At 49.8% G+C, this 20331-nt stretch overlaps 1 protein-coding gene across 3 annotated transcripts in view; it reads left to right on the plus strand.

Moving 5' to 3' along the window:
• The window catches only part of PTPRG (protein tyrosine phosphatase receptor type G), a 798688-nt gene that overhangs the window by 671672 nt on the left and 106685 nt on the right, over positions 1-20331 (plus strand). For all 3 annotated transcript variants that reach the window (XM_004616469.2, XM_055134736.1, XM_055134735.1), the window contains exons 9-10: positions 12880-13064; positions 15876-15984. In XM_004616469.2, the coding sequence (XP_004616526.1) occupies positions 12880-13064; positions 15876-15984 (294 nt within the window). The remainder of the gene's footprint in view (positions 1-12879; positions 13065-15875; positions 15985-20331) is intronic.

Here is a 20331-nt window from a genome sequence, read left to right on the forward strand (position 1 = left end):
CTAGGCTAGGTACTCTTTTAAGAAAAAAAATATTTGGGGGACCATAGCCAGAGGTGCTCAGGGAATCTTCCTGGCTCTGTGCTCACTAGTGACCCCTGGTGGTGCTCGGGGATAATGCTGGGGGTCTATCCACAGTCACCTGCCTAGCAAGGCAAGTACTTGACCGCAGTACTCTCCTCCAGCCTCCAATGTTAAGTACCCTTACAGGAGGAATGTAGCTTGAGTTTGACATTTGGAGTAGGATTTGACACCACACTTCCAGAACCTGAAATCAGTGGCTTCTGGGATCTGGAATGCCTTCTTCCCTCGTGACTGAGAGGCACGAGGAAGAGAGAATTTATTTCATAAAACCATTTTCACTCTCAAAGAGTAGCCTCTGAACCAAGATAGGCTACTCCAAAAAGATTCTAAAGGCCAGGAATCTCAGAGGCACTTCAACTAGCAGCAGCGGGTGGCAACGAATGCTCTCTGGGCACAGCTACTTTAGTGGCAGCTGGGAGCTGACACTGGAATCGTCTATTATTTTCACAATGTTTTCTTAATTTCTTAGGCAGTTAGCCTTGCGCTTCAAGCCCTTGCTCTTCCTTTCACTTGCTTGTCTCTGTGTCTCTTTGCTTTCTTCACTCTAGAGAATCCCATGTTCTCTCTGGAACACATACTTCTTTCTTTTTCTCCCCTCACATCTTTCTAAGTAAGCTTAAATAAAAACCTTCACTAAAAATAAAAATTATAGAGGCTGAAGCAATAGCACAGCGGTTAGGGCGTTTGCCTTGCACATGGCCAACCCGGGTTCGAATCCCAGCATCCCATATGGTCCCCTGAGCACTGCCAGGAGTAATTCCTGAGTGCAGAGCCAGGAGTAACCACTGTGCATCACTGGGTGTGACCCAAAAAGAAAAAAAAAATCATAGATAACTAGGTACATGGAGAGGCAGAGCTTGAAATTAAAGACCATCTTAGCACCCCTCTCTGACTCGAGCTTTGCTTTGTTATCCTGAAAAGTCTTCCCTAACTCTCGTGTATGTGTGTGCGCCTGGCAATGCTTGTGAACAGCAATCTGGAAATGAACAGGACCTGGCAATAAAGCTCGAGTAGTAGAGAACATGCCTGACATGCGCAAGGCCTGGAGCTTGGTTCCTTGCACTGCACAGCCCCTCCTGGTGTTACCTGGTGTCCCCCCAGCACTAGTGACCAACACACTGGATTGAGCTCTGTAAGGGGTGACCCTTATTGAAAACAACAACAACAACAGTAACTTGGGGGCCAAGAATGTGACTCAGTTGTAGAACATATATTTTGTAGGTGTGTGTCCCTGGGTCCAGTCCCCAGACTCAGGAACGAGCAATTGTTCATTTTTCTGACTGCAGTGTTCCTCCCAGAGCCCAGCACTTCTCTGCTCTCCCTGACCTTCAGGCGTAGCCTTCAGAACACGGGGCGTCAGCGTGTCTGCATGCTTCATCTTGGAGGTATAGACAGAACAGCCAGGAGACCATCTACTTGCATTCTTCTGCCCATCCTTCCGTCAACAGACATGGCTGGTTGAGGCTATTTCTCTCTAGGGACAGAGGCGTGGACAGACTCCTCAGAGCATCAGCCAAGGTCTCACTGACTCCCTGCCCCCAGAGCTTGGGAATCAGAACTTTGCTTTTCTTTTCTCTCTTTCTCTCCCTCCCGCCTTCCCTCCTTTCCTTCCTTCCTTCCTTCCTTCCTTCCTTCCTTCCTTCCTTCCTTCCTTCCTTCCTTCCTTCCTTCCTTTTTGTTTCTTCTTCTGGTTTGTTTGTGTGGTTTTTTATTTTTTTGTGGGGGGGAGGGCTATACCCAATGGTGTTCAGGGTTTACCCAGGCTCTGCATTCAGGTGGGTTTAGGGGACCTTATGGGCTTGGGGGAGCCTATGGGGTGTCAGGGATCAAACCCTGGTTGGCCACATGCCAAGTCAATGCGTTACCTGCTGTCCTGAGGCCCCATCCCCAAAGTGGAACTGATGGCTGGAACAGGAGGCCACAGTGACTCTCTCCAGTCGTGGTTTCTGCTGTTTTCTCAGCACAACCTGTGGCCTTCTCCATAGCTGGGTTCCCTCTCAGGGCCCCCTGACATCAGGGGTGATTCCATAGCACTTGCTTAGGCCACAGTGAGTGTCGGCCACACGTCACACCTGTGCTCATGCTGAGAAGACACTGCCTCTCTTCAGACACCGAACACGAACAGGCACTGCCTGGGTGTCGCATCTGCGCTTCTGAGCTGGCTCCAGAAGAGGCTCTCAGGGAAGTGTCCAGGAGACCGAGCCCCTCAGAGCATAAGCACCGTGCACCAGCGGCGGCCAGGTGCTCCAGCTAGCTTGGGCTCAGTCCTCCCTTTCCCCGTCCCTCCATACTAAAACCGCAGGCCTTTGTATGTGTGCATGTGTTTCCGGGGATCAAACTATGGCCTCACACACCAAAGCATGTGCTTGATTGCCAACGGGGGCACTGCCTCCTCATAGCCTGGTCTTCCCGTCGTGTCTGGCAGGTTCCCAAAAGCCCTCAGACCCTCTTGGCCCCGCCCAGGGGCAGCTGGAGGCCAGTCCCCGGGCATTACAGAGTCCGGAGTCATTCTCACTGAAGCCTGTGGGGGTGGAGAGATAGTACAGGGTAAGGCCTTGCGTGCGGCCGACTGCAGTTCAGTCCCAGAACCACATCATCTCCCAAGCGCTCCCAGAGGTCACTCCTGAGCACACAGGAACTAGCCCCTGAACCAAGTGAGTGAGGTCCAAAAGTCCAACCAGCCTGTCCTTTCCAACTGACCAGTTGGTTCCGGCACCTTATAGAGAGGTCAAAGCAAGGTTGGAATCTAGAAAATAATGTGCCTCCTGGAACACCTCTCACTTCTAAAGTATTAAGAACAAGTAAGGGAGGAGATGCTGGTGACGCATCACCAGTGAAGAGCAAAGATGAATATCAGAAAAGAGTCAGGTCACCTCTTTTAAATAGAGTAGCACCACACTGATTCTAAAGGGGAGATATTCTAAGGGTCAAATGGAATCAAGTGAGGCCTCCTGGCCTGTTGGATCGTACTCATATAGGATTATTGACTTCCTGAAAGCCCATTCAGTCCCCTTGGTATTGTCATTAATAGTTAAGCCATCAGGATCCCAAAGAGTTTATGGGATCTTAGATCTAGGATGATGTTTAGATAGCAGCCTCACGGTGTGCGGGGCAGCTAGTGGGCTCCAGTTAGACCAGTCCTTACTCCATAATACCCTATTCGTGGTGGGAAACAGACTAACCAGAGAAAAGTGAACTTCCTACAAGCACCAAGAGGTGCACCCTGGTGTCGGCTACAGCCCCTCCTCGGCGGGGCCATGATTAGAACTGGCAACAGAAGAAGGAGGCAGTGAAAAGGTCAACGTGGGGAGGATGTTACGCCCTATTCTAATATGGCCAGGTCCCTGTCCCTTTGGGCAGGAAATCACAGCATCTTGATGTTGAAAGGGAGGGAGGTATTCTCCAGCCTTCCACCAAGAATCCAAAAAGCAGCTGCTGTCAAGTGAGGCTGGGAAGATGCATCACTCTGAACTTTGCCAGCTCCTTTAGCGACAAGCTAAACAATGCCTCTTTCCTGTACGGAGCTTGGATACCTCCTGCAGCCTCTAGGTCTCCGAGGAAGAAGAAAATGGCCAAAAAAACAAAACAGAGTCTAAGGAGGTCGGAGAGGTCCTGTTGTAGGGGAGTCAGAGCTGCCCTGGGGGTGGGGGGTGGAGCTGAGGCTGTGTCTCTGGCTCTCCCTGGCCAGCTGCTGTGGCGTTGCTCTCTTGGATGCCAGTGGCTCGGCTCCGTGCACAACCCCCTGCAGACAGGAGAGGAAGGAGGGGTTTCCAGGCTTGCTGCTTTCCTTGCCAATATGATGCTCGGTGATTGGTTGAGGAACTGGTTGTCCACTGGGACCTGGTCATGGGAATTAGTGGGATGCCCCTGGTAGTTTAGAGAAAGCTCCACCTGTGTGTTAGACAGACTTGGCAGCATTCTCCAGCTTTAGTTGGGAAAAACGCGGGGTCGCACCTCTCATGTTTTCTCATTGACTTTTACAAAGAACACTCAATTCGGGCTCCTTCTGTGAGTGTCTGCATGTGAGAGTATGTGTTCATGAGTGAGTGTGTGTATGTGTATGTGCCTTTGTGTATGGGTGTGCTCGTGTGTGAATCCACGTTAGTGTATGTGTGTCCTTATGTATGTGTATCAGTGTTATCAGTGTGTTTATGCATGTCCGTGTGAGTATAGATGTGTGTATGTGTGTTTCACATGAGTGTGTGTACATGAGCATGTATGTGTGCGTGTTTTTTTACACCAGCTGGGTGCCCTGCCCTCGTGCTGCACTCTGACATTTTCCTACCGGGAGGGAGTGTTGGATGCCAGGACTCGAGCACTCAGTCCCACATACCCGCCGTCCGGTTCCGAAGCTGGTCCCAAGCAGGCCTGCAGGTTACCCACTTCTGTCTGTAAATCCTGTAAATTCTGACTATAAAGCCGAGCTACTCTTACACCATTCTTGGGTTCCACTCATTTCCCATAAAGCGGCTCACACAGCCAGCTTATTAAAGATTATGATAAAGGACGCAGGCGAGCAGGCAGGTGAAGAGAGGGGAGGGGAGAGGCTGGGGGATCCTGGGGCACAGGACCCTCCTGTCAAGTAGGGCTGGCTGCTTCCTGGAAGGGGGATGTGTGTTCACCAGACTCAGGTCTCTCACAGCCCATGAATTTTAGTTGTGGTGGTGACGTCCTCCTTCGGGCATGATGGATTGTGAGTTCCTTGTCCAGCCCCCTGATCCCTCTCTAGAGAATGGGGGTGGTAACGTTCCAAGAGTCTAATCACAGATCTGGCTTTTGGCTGATCTTTTGCTCTCCTGCCCCCTACCCTATCCAGGAACCCACCCAACAACTGCCTCATTGGAACAAAAGATCTTCCTTCTGCTCTTACAAACACATAGGAAGTTAAAAAGATTTTGGAATTTTGTGCCAGGAAGCAGGGGTTAGAAACCAACAGTCTGCTTTTTTTTTCTAAGATCTCATAGCAGATTACAGTTTGCACTTGTTAAGGCAAATATGTGGCCCCAAATCTAGGTGCCAATCCTTTACTAATGCTTTTTTGCAAAATTTCTATGACATTTTTTTCTTTAAAAGCATGTCATAGCATCCTTAGGGCTGGATTATTCAACCTTTGTGGTGCCATGAATTCCTTCAGCCATGTGGTGAAACCCATAGACAGCTCTAGATGCATGAAATGAAAGAGATTACAAAGAAAACTAAGCCCAGATGTTCCAAAAAAAATGGTTTAATTGTTAAATAATGATTTATCTGCTGCTTGATGAAGACATTAAATTATAAACTCTAGCAGCAGGTCTAATAACCATTGTAATTTTGAAATAATAATGAAAGGAAATTCGAGCTATTGACAACAACTTGAATCTAATAGAAACATATCTGTGATTTCTGTTGGTGATGTTACACTCATGTGAACACTTCTCTGGCTTGCTGCTAACATTTGAAATAAAAACAAATGCTGAATTTTAGTGATGCATGAATTTAAAAGTGCATTTTTTCCCTTACCAAAATCCATTCATTCCTATGTTCTATGCAAAAACTCCAGAGGGGCCCCAAGTTAAGAACTCTGTCTTAAAAGGAATAAGGGGCTGGAGCAATAGTACAACAGGTAGGGTGTTTGCCTTGCACATGGCTGACCCGGGTTCGATTCCCACCATCCCATTTGGTTCCCCAGCACCACCAGGAATAATTCCTGAGTGCAGAGCCAGGAATAACCCCTGTGCATCGCTGGGTGTGACCCAAAAAGCAAAAAAAAAAAAAAAATTAAAAATTAAAATAAATGAATAAATAAATAAAAGGAATAAGAAGTTGATGTCTCTTGGGACCAGGAAGATAGCACAGTGGGTAGAGCTGTTGCCTTGCATGTGGCTGACCCAGGTTCAATCTCTCTCTCTGTCTCTCTCTCTGTCTCGTTCTTCTCTGGCACTCTTTCTCCTTTTCCTCACCCCCTCCCTCAGCCACCCCCAACTGTGATTAGGGTTGACTCTTGACTCTGTGCTCAGGGATCAATGCTGGTGGTGCTCAGGGGACCTTATGGGGTGCAAGAGATTGAGCCTGAGTTCAACGCAAGACATTTGCTCTACCCACTGTACTATCTCTCCAACTCAGTGTGCATTTCTGGGTTTGCCTCAAATAAGACTACACAGCCAGTATTTCCAAACTCAAAGCGCTCTACCATCACACAGAGAAGTGGACAGAGATATTACATGCATCTCAGCCTTTAACAAAAGTGTTCGACTGGAACCAGCAGCCTGGCGTAAAAATAGTATTTGGCGTGATTTGTGAGGGGCACTAACTCAGCCCATCCCCGGGTCTCGGGAACAGGACACTCTGGTCCCTTCACATGCATTTCCAACATCCTAGAGTGGGCATAAGGAGCCACAAACTTGGGTTGTGTATCCCGTGGGAGAGCATGGTGACTGGGATGCAGCCCAGTGTAGAGGATTTAGAAGGACTTTGGATGCCTCTCTAGAACCTGTCCATAGAGCCCATCCTCATTTTTCACTGGTGACAGAGTAGACGAGGAAGATGAGGAGGCAGGAAGGTAGTTTCTGAAAAGCCTCTTCACCTACAGAGTGCAGAGGGCTCCCTGCTGCAGTGCTCTTCAGCGTTTCAGCACCCTGTAACCTGCCGAACCTCTAGGTCACCTTCTTGCGCTCAGAGCACACACCTGGGAGGTGGATGTGAGGGAATGTACCTGCCAGCCCCCTGTGCGTGGGACGTGACACACTGGCATTCAGTGTGGAAACCCCCTCTGACACTGGGTCCATGGCCCTGCTCAGTCTCTGGGCCTCTCGACCCCCGTGTCCCCATTCATCTTTCACGAGGAGTTATTGAGCCCACCTCTTGGATTCAGTTTGGCATGCATCCAAGATGATGCATGGAGTCTGACCTTTGGCTTCTGCTTGGCAGCTAGCAGTTCCAGCCAGGCATCATGCTGATGTTGTAAATCCCAAGAGTGCCTGAGCCCAAGTCCAGCTTTGACTTCCTCCTTGCAGTTTCTGGCCTCTTCCGCCAGAGCCAGCTCCCTTTCCTGAGCGTTAGGGAAGGTGAGGGGGTGGAGGGAGGGGACTCCCTGGAGCTCCAAGCTTCCAGGTCTAAAATCCCACATTGTCTGCTTGGTCACGGAGTGGAATTAGGTGTTTGCCTAGACCCCATTTGATACAGCTCATCTGAAAGGAAGATTCTTCCCAGAGACATTTTTTTTTTTTTGGAAGTTCACCCTAAAGAACTTGATGTTCAAGGGTTCTTATGCTGAGCTGGTGCGATAAAGAAATGACAAGCGTTTAAGCTGTCCAAGGCAAGTCTTGTGGTTCCATTCCACTTGACTGATCCTCTCTGCTTTTAAGAGGATTCTCTCTCTCTCTCTCTCTCTCTCTCTCTCTCTCTCTCTCTCTCTCTCTCTCTCTCTCTCTCTCTCTCTCTCTTTCACTCTCTCACTCTCTGTCTCTCTCACACACACATAACACATCTTCAGCTCGCTCACACACACATAGACACACACACACACACACACACACACACACACACACACACACACACACCACCTTTAGCTGGCTCCCTGGACACCTCTCTCCCTGAATGGAGTATGTTGTCACTTGTCGCTTCTCTGCCTCCCACCTGCAGGCAGGCAGTTTGGTTTCTGTTGACCAGCGTTGTGGGATAGTGAATGAGCCTCGCATTCCCCAGGCAGCACTCTCTCTTTCATTCGTAACCAGTAAAGGGCTCCAGTTGTTGGTTAAGTGCAAGCCGGGATGGGTACTGGGAGATGCGTGCAGAAGGGGTCTCTGAGTCCAGTTAGTTACGTGAAGTTCCTCTGACTTCTCAGCATGCAGCACATTCGCATCTCTGACAGTCCAGATGAAGGGGCTTGAAGGTGAGGATCGGGGTGGGGTAGAATTGGCCATTTCCTGTGACATCGCTATGAAAATAACCTGGATGGTGATTTAGAATCAGGGGCTCTGGGCACTCTGCTAGAAGCCTCTTCGTTATTTAACGGCGACCAGGAGGGTAATTAAAAGAGGTTCAGGATGAAGGCAGTTATCTGCAGAGCCTGCACGGAGGTGCCTGTGAAAAGCAATCAGACCCCGGCAGGAAGGTAATCAGACCCCTGAGAAGGGGAAGGCTGATGTCAGAAGTGCCTTGCAGGGGATATTTCCTTCGAGAGCTGGGTGGGGCCCCTCTGGCTAAGTCAACAGGCTTCATTTGGGGGCAAAAGCATGTGTCAAGGGTGTGGTTGACAAAGTGCCTGTGCGTGGTGCAGCTGCCATGGCCACTAGCAAGTGGTGGGCGTCTGTCACAGTGCTCTCAGTGCTGGCTGCAGACAGTGGGCATTCACTTGGCCTGGAGGACAGGCAGCTGTGGTGGCATTAAGCTGTGTGAAGGTGATGGGTATGGGGGGGTTGACGGGTGGGAGCGGGCGTGATGGTCCACACTCGCAGGGTGCAGAGGGAACCCACTGCCACTTAGGGATGCATACCCCACTTACAAACACGACTTCGGGTCATTTGAAACCCCATTTGGGTCTGTGTGGCGGCTGGTGACCTGTGGGACAAGTACGGGTCCGCGACAGCCCCGCAGCTACTGAATTCTCCTTCCGGCAATGAGAATTCAGTCATGTGTGGAGGTGAAAGCAGATGTTTAAGAAAACATTTCTGTGACTTAAGTATTTTTTATTAGAAAGATAAAAATATTTATTAGATATTTATTTATTATAAAGAAAAAAATAGGGGCTGGAGCGATAGCACAACGGATAGGGCGTTTGCCTTGCACGCAGCCGATCCGGGTTCAGATCCCAGCATCCCATATGGTCCCCTGAGCACTGCCAGGAGTAATTCCTGAGTGCAGAGCCAGGAGTAACCCCTGTGCATCGCCAGCTGTGACCCAAAAAGATATATATATATGTATATATATATATTAGACTTAAATATTTTTTATCAGAAAGCAGCACATTCCATTACACACCGGATCACTGCCCCTCCCGTGCAAGTGCTTTCATATGGCCACAAAGAGATGCTGCAGAAAGTGCACAGGAGCGATCTCTTGACTACTGAGTTTCCGGTTTGCCTTCACTGTCACTGTTATTGTCACTGTCATCCCATTGTTCATCAATTTGCTCTAGAGCGGGCACCAGTAACGTCTCCATTGTGAGACTTGTTACTGTTTTTGGCATATCGAATACAGCCACAGGGAGCTTGCCAGGCTCTGCCACACCCATGCAGATGGGATACTCTCGGTAGCTTAACAGGCTCTCCGAGAGGGATGAAGGAATCAAACCTGGGTCGGCTGCATACAAGGCAAACGCCCTACCCACCATGCTATTGCTCCGGCCATTTTGCCTTCTTTATCTATTTTCATTTTTATTTTTTGGATTTGGGGCCTCAGCCAGCAGGACTCGGGGGACCCTATGTAGCTTCATGGGATCAAACTCAGGTTGGACATGATCAAGGTCATCTTTTAAAAAAAAAAAACTTTGTTTTTTATTGAATCACCATGAGATACACAGTTACAAAGTTGTTCGTGATTGATTGGATTTCAGTCATACAATATTCCAACACCTGTCCATTCCCGGGTGTATGGTTCCCACCACCAGAGTCTCCAGTTTCCCTCCCACCATGACCCCCCCCAGCCTACCTATACAAGCAGATATTTTTTTCTCTGCTCCACTCTTTCTCTTGCTCACTCTCTCTCGCCTCGCCTTTTAGTTTGCCATTTTAAAAAAACTTTCTCTTTTTTTGTACTTACTTGAGCTTCTGTTTTAAAATCTTAATATGAATCATCTTAATCAGTAAAGAAAAAGGCAGCTATTTTAATTCTGAAGAATAAATAAGAAGAATGGTCACATCCGCATGTGGGTGATAGAATTATTTGTGTGGTTGTGATGTAACTGTTGGCGGATATCCTTCCCCCTCGAGCTCACCACCGATTGGAGCAGGGAAGACGCGGCTCCTGCATAACGCATGGAAATAAGGATGCGGTAGGAGCGGGGAGAAGATGAAGTCAGGAACTTTGACATGACCATCATCAGGAGGGAAACTGCTGTCTCTGTATTCTTGGTTCATTATTGGTATTTGGTATTTGGGGCAGTGGGGGTGTAGATCTCTCCATTATGGGGGGAGACACACACACACACACACACACACACACACACACACACACACACACTAAACGGAGTATGTATGTTGGGGCTAGGGGATGGCAATTAAACGTATTCAAAAGTGGTACATTAGCGCCACCTGGTGCCCGCTCTCTGTCACTGCCCACTCCCGCTCCGTGGCAGCCTGTTTGATATCCCGGCTCTGGTGGCATCTGCGCAGCAGGCAGCACCGTGCCTCGCGGGCAGTGGGGATGCCTCATTAATTTATCCCTTCCTCCTGTCTCAGCCGCCCAAAGCCCGTCTCCCCCACTGAAGCGCGCTTTGGCAGTTGAAGAGCAAAAGGATGTCACCCTGTCAGAACCAATCGCGGCTTCTCTGCCGCAGCGACCCGCAGCTGGCGCCGCGCTCTTCCTCGAGCCGGAGTTGGGTTGGGGCTCCTGGAGAATCGGGTGCCTGACGCGCCCCTTGGCATGTGGTTTGGGACAGGGGTGGGGGGAGACAGTTCCAAGCCATGGTGCCCCGGGCCAATCTGCACCAACGCTGCCACTCTCCTCCAGCCCCAGCCTCGTCCCATGACTTTCGCGTCCCTCGCTCCATATGCCTCACCCGGCCCAGGGGAGGACTGCTCAGGGCTTACTCCTGACTGAGTGCTCAGAGATCACTCCTGGTGGGAATCAGGGAACTCTCTGGGGTCCCCTCTGGCAGGCTGAGTGCTGTTCATCACTCCAGCCCTCATTCCTCCTGCTGGGGTCAATAGGACAGCCTCACCACCACCGGCCTTCCCTCCAGCCGACCCCTGCCCACCTGCCCATCCCCGTGCTTCCCCACCCGGGGACTGTGGAAAGGGCAGGTCTGCACTTGGCACTTCCCAGCTCAGGGCTGTCCCGGGCGTCGGTGGCGCTTCAGAATCTGGGTCCGAGGCCTCTCCCTTTCCCTCATTGGACCCTCACTTACCTGGCCCCTGTGGGCCGGCATCCAACCCCACTGGCTTCCTTGCGCCTCCTCCAGCTCCCCCAGGCCCTCTGTCTTTGTGACTCTTTGCCCTATGCACCCCTTCTTTTTTTCCTTCAAACTCAGTCACTCTCCCTCACCCGCCCTTCTCACACTGTTGGGCCCCAGCTCAAGAGGCGATTCCTGAGTCCAATCCTCCCCTCATGGGTGTGGAAATAGCCTGGTCTCTCTGCTCTAGTCCCCTGACTTGTCCAGACTGGCAGTGCCGGCTCCCACAGAGCTCCCTTTGGCGGGTCACCGTCTCCCTGGCCGAGCGGAGCATCTCGGGAGATATGCTGGAGACTGTTCCAGTGTGCCAGTCTAGAAGGGCAGAGCTGTGGGCATCTCATGGATGGAAGCCACCGATGCTTCCGCACGTGTTCAGAGAGCAGCCACCTTCACAGCAGAACACAGTCTGATGGGAGAGGCACCCACAGTCTGATGGAAGAGGCACCCGTGAAAGGTAGAGAAATGAGGCTCTCAGCTATTTGCCCTGTGGGGGGTAAGAGGCCCAGTCACTGGGGGGAGAGTGAGCGTGCTTTTTTTTTTTTTTTTTGCCTTTGCTTGCTTTTCTTTTTGTTTTTGCCCTTTTCTCTTCCCTGTTCTTTTATGTTCCCTGTTCTTTTCCCTCTGCTTTCTTTCTCAGTTTTCTATTGGAGAGCAGTTGCCAGCAGTCCTGAGGGGACTGTGATGCTGAGGACCGACCCTGCTCCTCACCCACACGAAGCCTGTGCTCCAGCCCTTTGAACCACCTCCGCAGCCGCTGGCCCAAAATATTTTTCAGTATTTTTCAGAAGACAGCTGTGTTGTCTTTGTTTAGCCTATCCTAACCACTACCATAGACAAGCTTATACCTGCCATGGGGTGGCTCAGAAGCAACAGAAATTTCCTCCTCACTTGCTTCTGGAAGTCAGGAAGTGCACAGGGAAAGCACGGGCAGATAAAGGGCCTGTCGAGAGGGCCCGCCTCATTGTCATCTCTTCTTCACTGTCTGCAGAAGGGAGTAGGGAGGAGGGAAATCCCTGCGGTCTCTCTTAAAGGACAGAGATGCCTAATTGTTGCTGTCAGTTCCTGCTTCCGAATTCCCTGACACAAGCGACCATGGTTGAGCATGTGAATGGAGTGTTCCGTCAGGCCTTCAGTCCACTGCAGCTCTGTAGGGGGTGCCCCCTTTTCTCCATCGGTGCAAGCAGCAGTTATTGGGAACCAAGTGTCAAGGTTTCCGCAATCTGGGCCAGGGGGCTGGAGCACAGGCTGTACATCATGTGGGAGGCCCGGAGAGAGACCAGGTTATTTCCCACACCGATGAGGGGAGGATTGGACTCAGGAATTGCCTCTTGAGGGGGGCCCCATGGTGTGGGAAGGGCAGGTGATGGGAGAGTGGGTTTGAGGCCAGGAAAGAACGGGTGCAAAGAGCACTGTGTGATCCTTAGGTTTGACCCTAAAACCAAAACAAAAAAAAGACATCTGCAAGTTCCTTTCAGTGCTTCTGCAGGAAAACTCTGTGTGTGTGTGTGTGTGTGTGTGTGTGTGTGTGTGTGTGTGTGTGTGTGTTCAGACAGGCGAAGGTTAACAGCAGGAAGATGTGTGTGAAGGGAGTTTCTTGTGCTCTAAGCTGCCACCTTCTCTAGCTTGGACTCAGAAAGCACAGGGAGGGGCAGATGGTCCTGCATGTACGTTGCGCTGAGCCCCCCTGAACAGGCCACGTGTGTGTTCAGTTTGCAGCTCGCCACCCATCCACATGAAGGTGCAGCCTCTGAACCAGACAGCACTACAGGTCTCCTGGAGCCAGCCCGAGACCATCTATCACCCCCCCATCATGAACTACATGATCTCCTACAGCTGGACCAAGAATGAGGACGAGAAGGAGAAAACATTCACCAAGGACAGCGACAAAGACTTGGTAAAAGCTCCCTGTTTGCAGAGAGCCTCCCCCTCTGGGCCCTGCTTTCCCTCGCACCCAGTCGCCTGGGGCCAGTATGTGCTTAGCTAGTGACCCCAGTCCCTTGCCAGCCCTGAACAGCCATGCCACCATGAAAAGAAATTTCTCCGTAATTAGGCCCTTCAAGATGACTTCTTCTTTCATCGGTAAAATAATAGCCATCCTCCCTGAAGTCATATAAGAGAATTATTGTAAACATAAAATCAGTCCTAAAATGCACAGTGGGTTCTGGCTTGTAATCAGCACTGTAGATGCTACTATTTGACTTTTCCCTCCTCCTCCTTGCCCATCACCCCATCATGCCGCCATCTGCAGACCCTCTGTTTGATCTGCTGCACATGTTCTCTCGCCCATTGGGCCATGGCCCCTCACCACCCTTCTCACACACTACGGCATCAAACTTTCCACTCCACACACCCGCTTCATGTTGTCTTCTCAGATTTATCCCCCTGTTCAGCCAACAGCATGGTCCTTGAGAACCGATGTTGGTGGTAGCCATCCTCTCCGCCTCTAAAAGCAAACCCTCCAACAAGCACTGGTCTCGGTCTTTGCATAGAAACGCAGAGAGACACGTTTGGGTTGAAAGCTCTGAGTTTGTTATTTCATCAGAGGACGGCTTTTGAAAAAGGAGACCCGTGATTGTCTGAGCACATGAAAAGCACGGTAGAGTACTAGAAATAGAGTTGGCATAAACAGTATTTACAGTAGGATTCTAACAGTGGCTCTCCCTTTGTTTCTCCCAGTAGAGTTCCAGTGGCCCATTCAATCAGTTATAGGATAATATTTTTCCTCTTCCTTCAGATGAAGGTTCTTTTACTTCATTTCCATTTATATGTTCAATTTTCCCACTAGACATTGTTATCTGGGCCACGTTAGGGAATGATGAGCTTCGTGAAATCAGAGAGGCGTCTTTTGAAAGGCACCCAAGGTTATGATGTATTTCCACCTTTCTCTTGTCGCTACTGGAAGTCGTAAGGGATTTTTCCCTCTTTCTGAAGTCAGAATGGCTTGCATTAATCAGCAGAAACGATCTAGACGCTTAGGCGGTTTCTTGTTCTAAGTGGAAAATAATTAAACATGCAAAGATGAATAGATACCGGCTTGGAGTGAATTCTAATAAATCCCTGCCTAGATGGAGGGAAGATTTTGCTCTGAACAGAAGATGGGGTCAGAGGTTTAGAGAATGAGGCATAAATTAGTTTCTGAAGAAAGAGAGAGATGAAGAGAAAAACATGCTTTGACAGCAAGTTCTGTTTTATAAGAATTTTTAGGGTTGGTAATTTTCTTTGGGGACACACAAAATTAATTTTCTTAATTCCTCAAGAAGTCAGGAGTGCTGACTTAGTGGCAACCAAGCTGTTCTCTTAACTTGCAGCCCAGAAATCTCTATAAAACATCCCAGTTGTCTTGCTTTCTCCAGCAGCCCGGGCCTCTTCCATGTCTTTAGGCCAAACCTGGGGGGTCGGGGCCAGTGGGACCTCCACCCTTTCCAGAGATGCTCGGTGAGGTGGCAGATGGTTCAATGACATGGCCTCAGCCCCCACCAGGAAGCCGTTCTCCCTGGCAGGAGCAGCTGGTACAATGTAGTAACATTTCACTACCTGCACAGAGGTTTTCAACAGCAGTGTAGGGAGCGCCCACTGGGTTCAAGCACAGTGAGCTGCTTCCTGTCCATGGCCAGGAACCCCCATTTCAATGACAAGACACTCCATCCATTAGGAAGTCTTTGAAAATCAGTGCCTTTTGTTGCCTCTTCAGCAAGCAAGTTCTCTCTGCTTGTTAGTGCTTCTCCATTTTCTCATTTGTGAAAGCCTCTGGGAATCAAGCAGGGAGAAATGAATATCTGGATGAGGCGGGTGGCCATTTGGCTAGGGATGGGTGGATTCTTTCTAGAAAGGGTCAGATCATAAAGATTTCAGGCTTTTTCACTAAGTTGCTCTGGGGACTGCTCTACCAGTGGCGGGCAGAAACTCCTCAAACACCACGTAGGTGGATAGACAAGGCTATGGCCTGATAAAGCTTTATTTACAAAAGCAGACAGAGGGCCTGCTTTGGCCATTGGGAGCAGCATTCTTCCTGCTGCAAGCTGGGGGCCGCCTGTGAATGAGGCTTTCCTGACGTGTGTTCGATCTTCTTACAAGCACCCTGGGAGGTAGTGGTTTCCTCGCCCTCTATTTTAAAGCCGAAGGAAGCAGAGGCTGAGAGGCATGCAGCCACTGGCATGAAATCGCACAGCTGGGGAGTGTCTGTGTCAGAGCTGGACTTTGCGACACCTCCCTGGTAGCCAGCTGGTCACCAGCTCCTGCCCCACAGCACCCAGCAAATGGCTTAAGATGCAGAGAGGACTTGATGTGGCAAAGAAACAGGCAGAGATTTTTTTTTTCTTTTAATCATTGAAACCCTCAACTGTCTCACCCTGAAAATTTAGTGTAGTGAGAATTTCAGAAGCTATGGAGATAATTAACCTTTTCAAGGTAGAGTAGTTCAGAAAACAAGAAAACTGATGAGCATAGGGAAGATGCAGGCCAGGGCAGGGTCAGGATTGTGCATTGACCAGCTTTGCTAATTCCCCTCTCCTGTCTGTTTCAGTGATGTCGACAGGGTCACTCCTGAGCGCCTTTTCTTTTCCAAGTGAGCCCACTGGTGGGGGGAGACAGACTGTTAGATGTTAGCAGGGTCCCCAGAACCTGTCAGACACTCTAGGTTTGCCTTTATAAGCTAAGTATGTGCCAGGCTCCAAAACTCACCACTTCCTTCTTTCTCCACCCGCAGAAAGCCACCATTAGCCATGTCTCACCCGATAGCCTTTACCTGTTCCGCGTCCAGGCCGTGTGTCGGAACGACATGCGCAGCGACTTCAGCCAGACGATGCTCTTCCAAGGTGAGGCCGGTTTCCCTTTGTGTGCCGCTTGGCTGCCCTGAACCCCACCTTGGTCCTTTCCCTTCCACCTGTTCAGGGGCTTGCACAAAACCAAAATGAGCCTGGCCTGAGAATTAATGTGGAAATTTACTAGGATGCTCAAAAGATCCTCAGGAAGTGAAACCTGAGGTTGGATGGGTTCATGGACCAGAAGAGGGGAGGAGGAAAGGCCAGGTGTTGTCCCCTACCCCTTTTTTTAATTTCCCAAGGAAGCTCAGGGACATCTCCTGGCTATTCTGGCCACCTGGGACCTGAGGATGAGGTGCCTTTGAAACCAGGAACTAACAGGGCCACACTTACTGGTGCTACTGGGAATCAGATCGGCCTTGGGCTTACACCTTGACCCCTGTGCTACCGCCCAAGCCCCCTGATTATTTGCACCTTTTATCCACCTGATATTTAATGCTTTATCAAGTCATAAAATCCCCATCTAGGCCTTAATGTCAGATGTCCTTTTTGAATTTCTAGAACATTCAAGAACTTCTGGAAGGTACCTAGACAGATCTGCCTATTATTGCAAACCTTGCAAGCTAGCCCCTGCTGGCAGGATCCTTGGGCTTCCTAAGAATCAGACCTTAAGAAGATCAGCTCTTGGGGCTGGAGGGATAGCACAGTGGGTAGAGCTTTTGCCTTGCACGCGGCCGACCCGGGTTCGATTCCCATATGGTCCCCCGAGCACCTCCAGGAGTAATTCCTGAGTGCAGAGCCAGGAGTAACCCCTGAGCATCGCTGGGTGTGACCCAAAAAGATGATCAGCTCTTGCTGCTTAGGAACTAGTACAAAGGACCAGAATCAGAACTAAGTAGTGCTCTTGAACTGAGTTTAAAGCAGTGCCAAAAGAATTTAGTCATGAAGATACAAAATATTTTCATGGGATTTTTTAAAGTAAAAATTGAAGGAACAAAGTACCAGAATTTTAAATAAAGGCAGATTCTATTGTGTCTTACTTGCTGCAACCTAATCCTAGTCCTGGTTTTGATAAAACTTTATTTACAAAGATAGTCGGGGTCAGAGAGAGAGTAAATAGGTAGGGCATTTGCCTTGCACCACACTTCCATGCCTGGCACCCCATTGGTTCCTACGAGGGTGACAGGAGTGATTCCTTGAGTGAAGAGCCAGGAGTAAACCCTGAGCATCACAGGGTGTGGCACACACCTCCCCTTCCCCCCCCCCACCCAAACACAAGACACCCAGCCTGAAGTTCAGTCTGCTCTGGGATCCATGTGGAGATAAGACAGGGCTGTTGGGTTCAGTTTTGCCATAGTAAAGTCCTCCCTTTTCTGTGTTTGTTTGTTTGTTTGTTTGTTTGTTTGTTTGGGGGCCCTACCCCATATGTTCAGGAGAGTAAATTAAGAATAAATCAGAATCAAGCACAGGCCTCCATCAGGAAATGCATGTATTCTAGCCTTTGTGCCCCTATCTTCCTAGCCCTCTGCCTGTTTTAAGTTATGGTTTTGGCTTGATGGACACACTTCACAGCACTCAGGGATGCTGGCTCTTCACTCAGGGTCACTCCTAGCAGGACCGTGTGTAGTGTCTGGGATCAAACCTGGCTGGCTGTATGTAAGGCAGACACCACACCCACTGGGCTATTTCTATAGTCCCACCTCAAGGCCTTTGAACCAATTTTTTGTTTTTTGGTAGGTTGGTCGGTTGGGTTTGTTTGTTTGTCTGTTTGTTGGGGAGGGTGGTGTCATACTCTGCTATGCTCAGGGTTTGCACTCAGGAATTACTTTTGGGGGTGCTCAGGGGAAAGTGTAGGAGACTGGGGATCAAATCCAGGTCAACTGCATGCAAAGCAGTTGCATGACAGTATAGCCCTCCCCACTGTGCTATCACTCCAGCCCCTGATTCAGGCTTCTGGTGAAGGCTTTTGGCCTTTTCCTTATCAAAATTTTGCATACCATCACTTCAGGGTGGCCTGGTAGAGGTCTGAAACCTGCACACTCATTGCCTGGAGTCAGAATGGAGGGTGTGCAGGTCAGAACCCAGGAAGCTGAGGTTTCGAGAGAGGGCCTCGGGTGGGCGGCATCTGCGTGAGCAATGTGAAAGGTTTAGGTCTGGGGGCCTGGGATGAGGACCCAGGCTTGAGTTAGTGTGAGAAAACTGAGCATGTTTATTGACCTCTGAGCCACAGCTCCTGATCAAAACTGCCTTAGCCTTGATAGTCCCGACCTCTGAGGACCCTGCGGAATGATGGGCTTCAAGTAATTATCATTATGCCTGGCCCTGGTGATAAATATCCTGCTCATACGGTGTCATATGTATGGTAATAGGTATTGAAGCCCGCGTTAAGGAGCCCTCTAGCTTAGGTTTTTCTCCCAGGACCCCCTCCGGCTTGTAAGTTTGCATTTCACATTTAAATATTCTTTTGCTAATATTCACATAGAGCTCATCCTTTATTTGAATACGTTGAGAATAACATGGCTATGCTAATTTCACAGAGAACCCTTGTTCTCTGGGTTCCCGTGTGCCTTGAATGCATTTTGCCTGTGTTGAGAGGCCCCAGGGCCAGCTAGGTGCCGGCCCGACCCTGGGAGAGAGCGTGGATGCCAGGCGAGGTGGGGGCTGGCGCTGTGGCCACATAAATCATGATTAGGGCCTCTCGTGGGCTCCCCCAAGATCCGGGAATCTGCAGAACTGCCTTTCCTGATTAATAGACCCCCCTGAGCCGGCAGCCTTCTGCATAGACTTTGAAAAATTAAATGTTTGTAATATATTGCAATTCAAAAAGGCCTTCTCTGCAGAAAAAAATGTAAAGCCCAGAATATTTAAGCTCTCCAGCCATCATGACTTAATGGAAATGGCCAGGGTCTCCTTTGTCTGCCAACTTGTTCTGAGGGAGGCCCGAAGTCCCTACTGGTATTTGTGCCCAGATGCCAACAAAAGGGCGTGGCTCTTCATTCCTTCCTGTGGTGGCTGCTAGCTCCTCCCTCCAGCTGCCTGGGGCAATATGATAACAAAATCCCAATCTGGGCTGGAGTGATAGCACAGCAGGTAGGGCATTTGCCTTGCATGCGGCCGACACTGTTCGAATCCCAGCATCCCATATGGTCCCCTGAGCACTGCCAGGAGTAATTCCTGAGTAAAGAACCAGAAGTAACCCCTGTGTATCACCGGGTGTGACCCAAAAAGAAAAAAAAAAAAAAGTCCCAATCTGTCGCCCCTTCCCCCCACTTCTGCTGAACCAGGGCGCAGAGGAGGAGTGGTCAAGGCCATTGTTGGGATCCATCAACTAACAGGACTCGAGATGAAAGGGCGCCCGGCAACGCTGAGAGAATTCCACAGCAGCCTTGTTCTGCGTGATTAGCTTCCCAGCAATAATGTCGACATGGGGTTCGAGAGCCTGGTCAAGCTTCCTGTGGCATCCCTCTAGTGTAGGAAATACACCAGCACTCCTGTTCTAGATCACATACCCAAAAAAAATGTTGCATTTCCCTTCCCTGGCGTGGAGGAATGATAGTAAGAGTAGCAGGCAGTACCTGGGGAGTGGTTCGCAGTGACATTTGCACACCAGTTACCGCACCTGAGCCTCACCACCTTGGCAGCTTGGAGTGTAGCTGCTGTTTCACAGATGGCGCAGTGATGTCCCAGCCCTGGAATCTGAGATGGGGGGAATCAGGTTCTAAACTGATGCTGAGTTGAGTCTAGTTTGCTTGTTCCAATAATGTACGCACAGTTACAAGCCCGCCTTTACCCCTACAGAGTCAATCTTATGTTCCTCTCCACTTTCGGTAAATGGGTGAGAAAGATTGATGACTGAGTGTTCAGAGCCTTTTTGCCCTTCCCAGAGGTCCTGGGAAATAATGGTTTTGGAGACTGGAGAGAGTCCCGTGGCGAAGGCGCTGCTGTGCGTGCAGCCTGCTTGGGTTTGATCCCCAGCACGCAGTGTCACCCAGTAGTGGCCTGCAGTGATGCCTGAGCTCAGAGCCGGGGATTAACCCTGAGCACCTCTAAGTGGGACCAGAAGGGGAAAAAAAAACCCAAGAAAATAAGGGTTCTGATTCTTTTCCCTTGAGTCACAACTCCACTGAGCATCTAGCAACGTTTCCTCTCTACAAGTGGTTTTGAAGAAACACATAAAATATGGGAGAACATTATGTACAAATATTGTCATCCAAATATTTTACACAAATGAACTTGGACTTCAACGACAGATGTGCTTTTTTTTTTTCTTTTTGGGTCACACCCAGCGATGCTCAGGGGTTACTCCTGGCTTATGCACTCAGGAATTACTCCTGGCGGTGCTAGGGGAACCATATGGGATGCTGGGAATCAAACCCGGGTCGGCCTCATGCAAGGCGAACG

This window comes from Sorex araneus, chromosome 4, assembly GCF_027595985.1.
Source record: "Sorex araneus isolate mSorAra2 chromosome 4, mSorAra2.pri, whole genome shotgun sequence".
Lineage (NCBI taxonomy): Eukaryota > Metazoa > Chordata > Mammalia > Eulipotyphla > Soricidae > Sorex > Sorex araneus.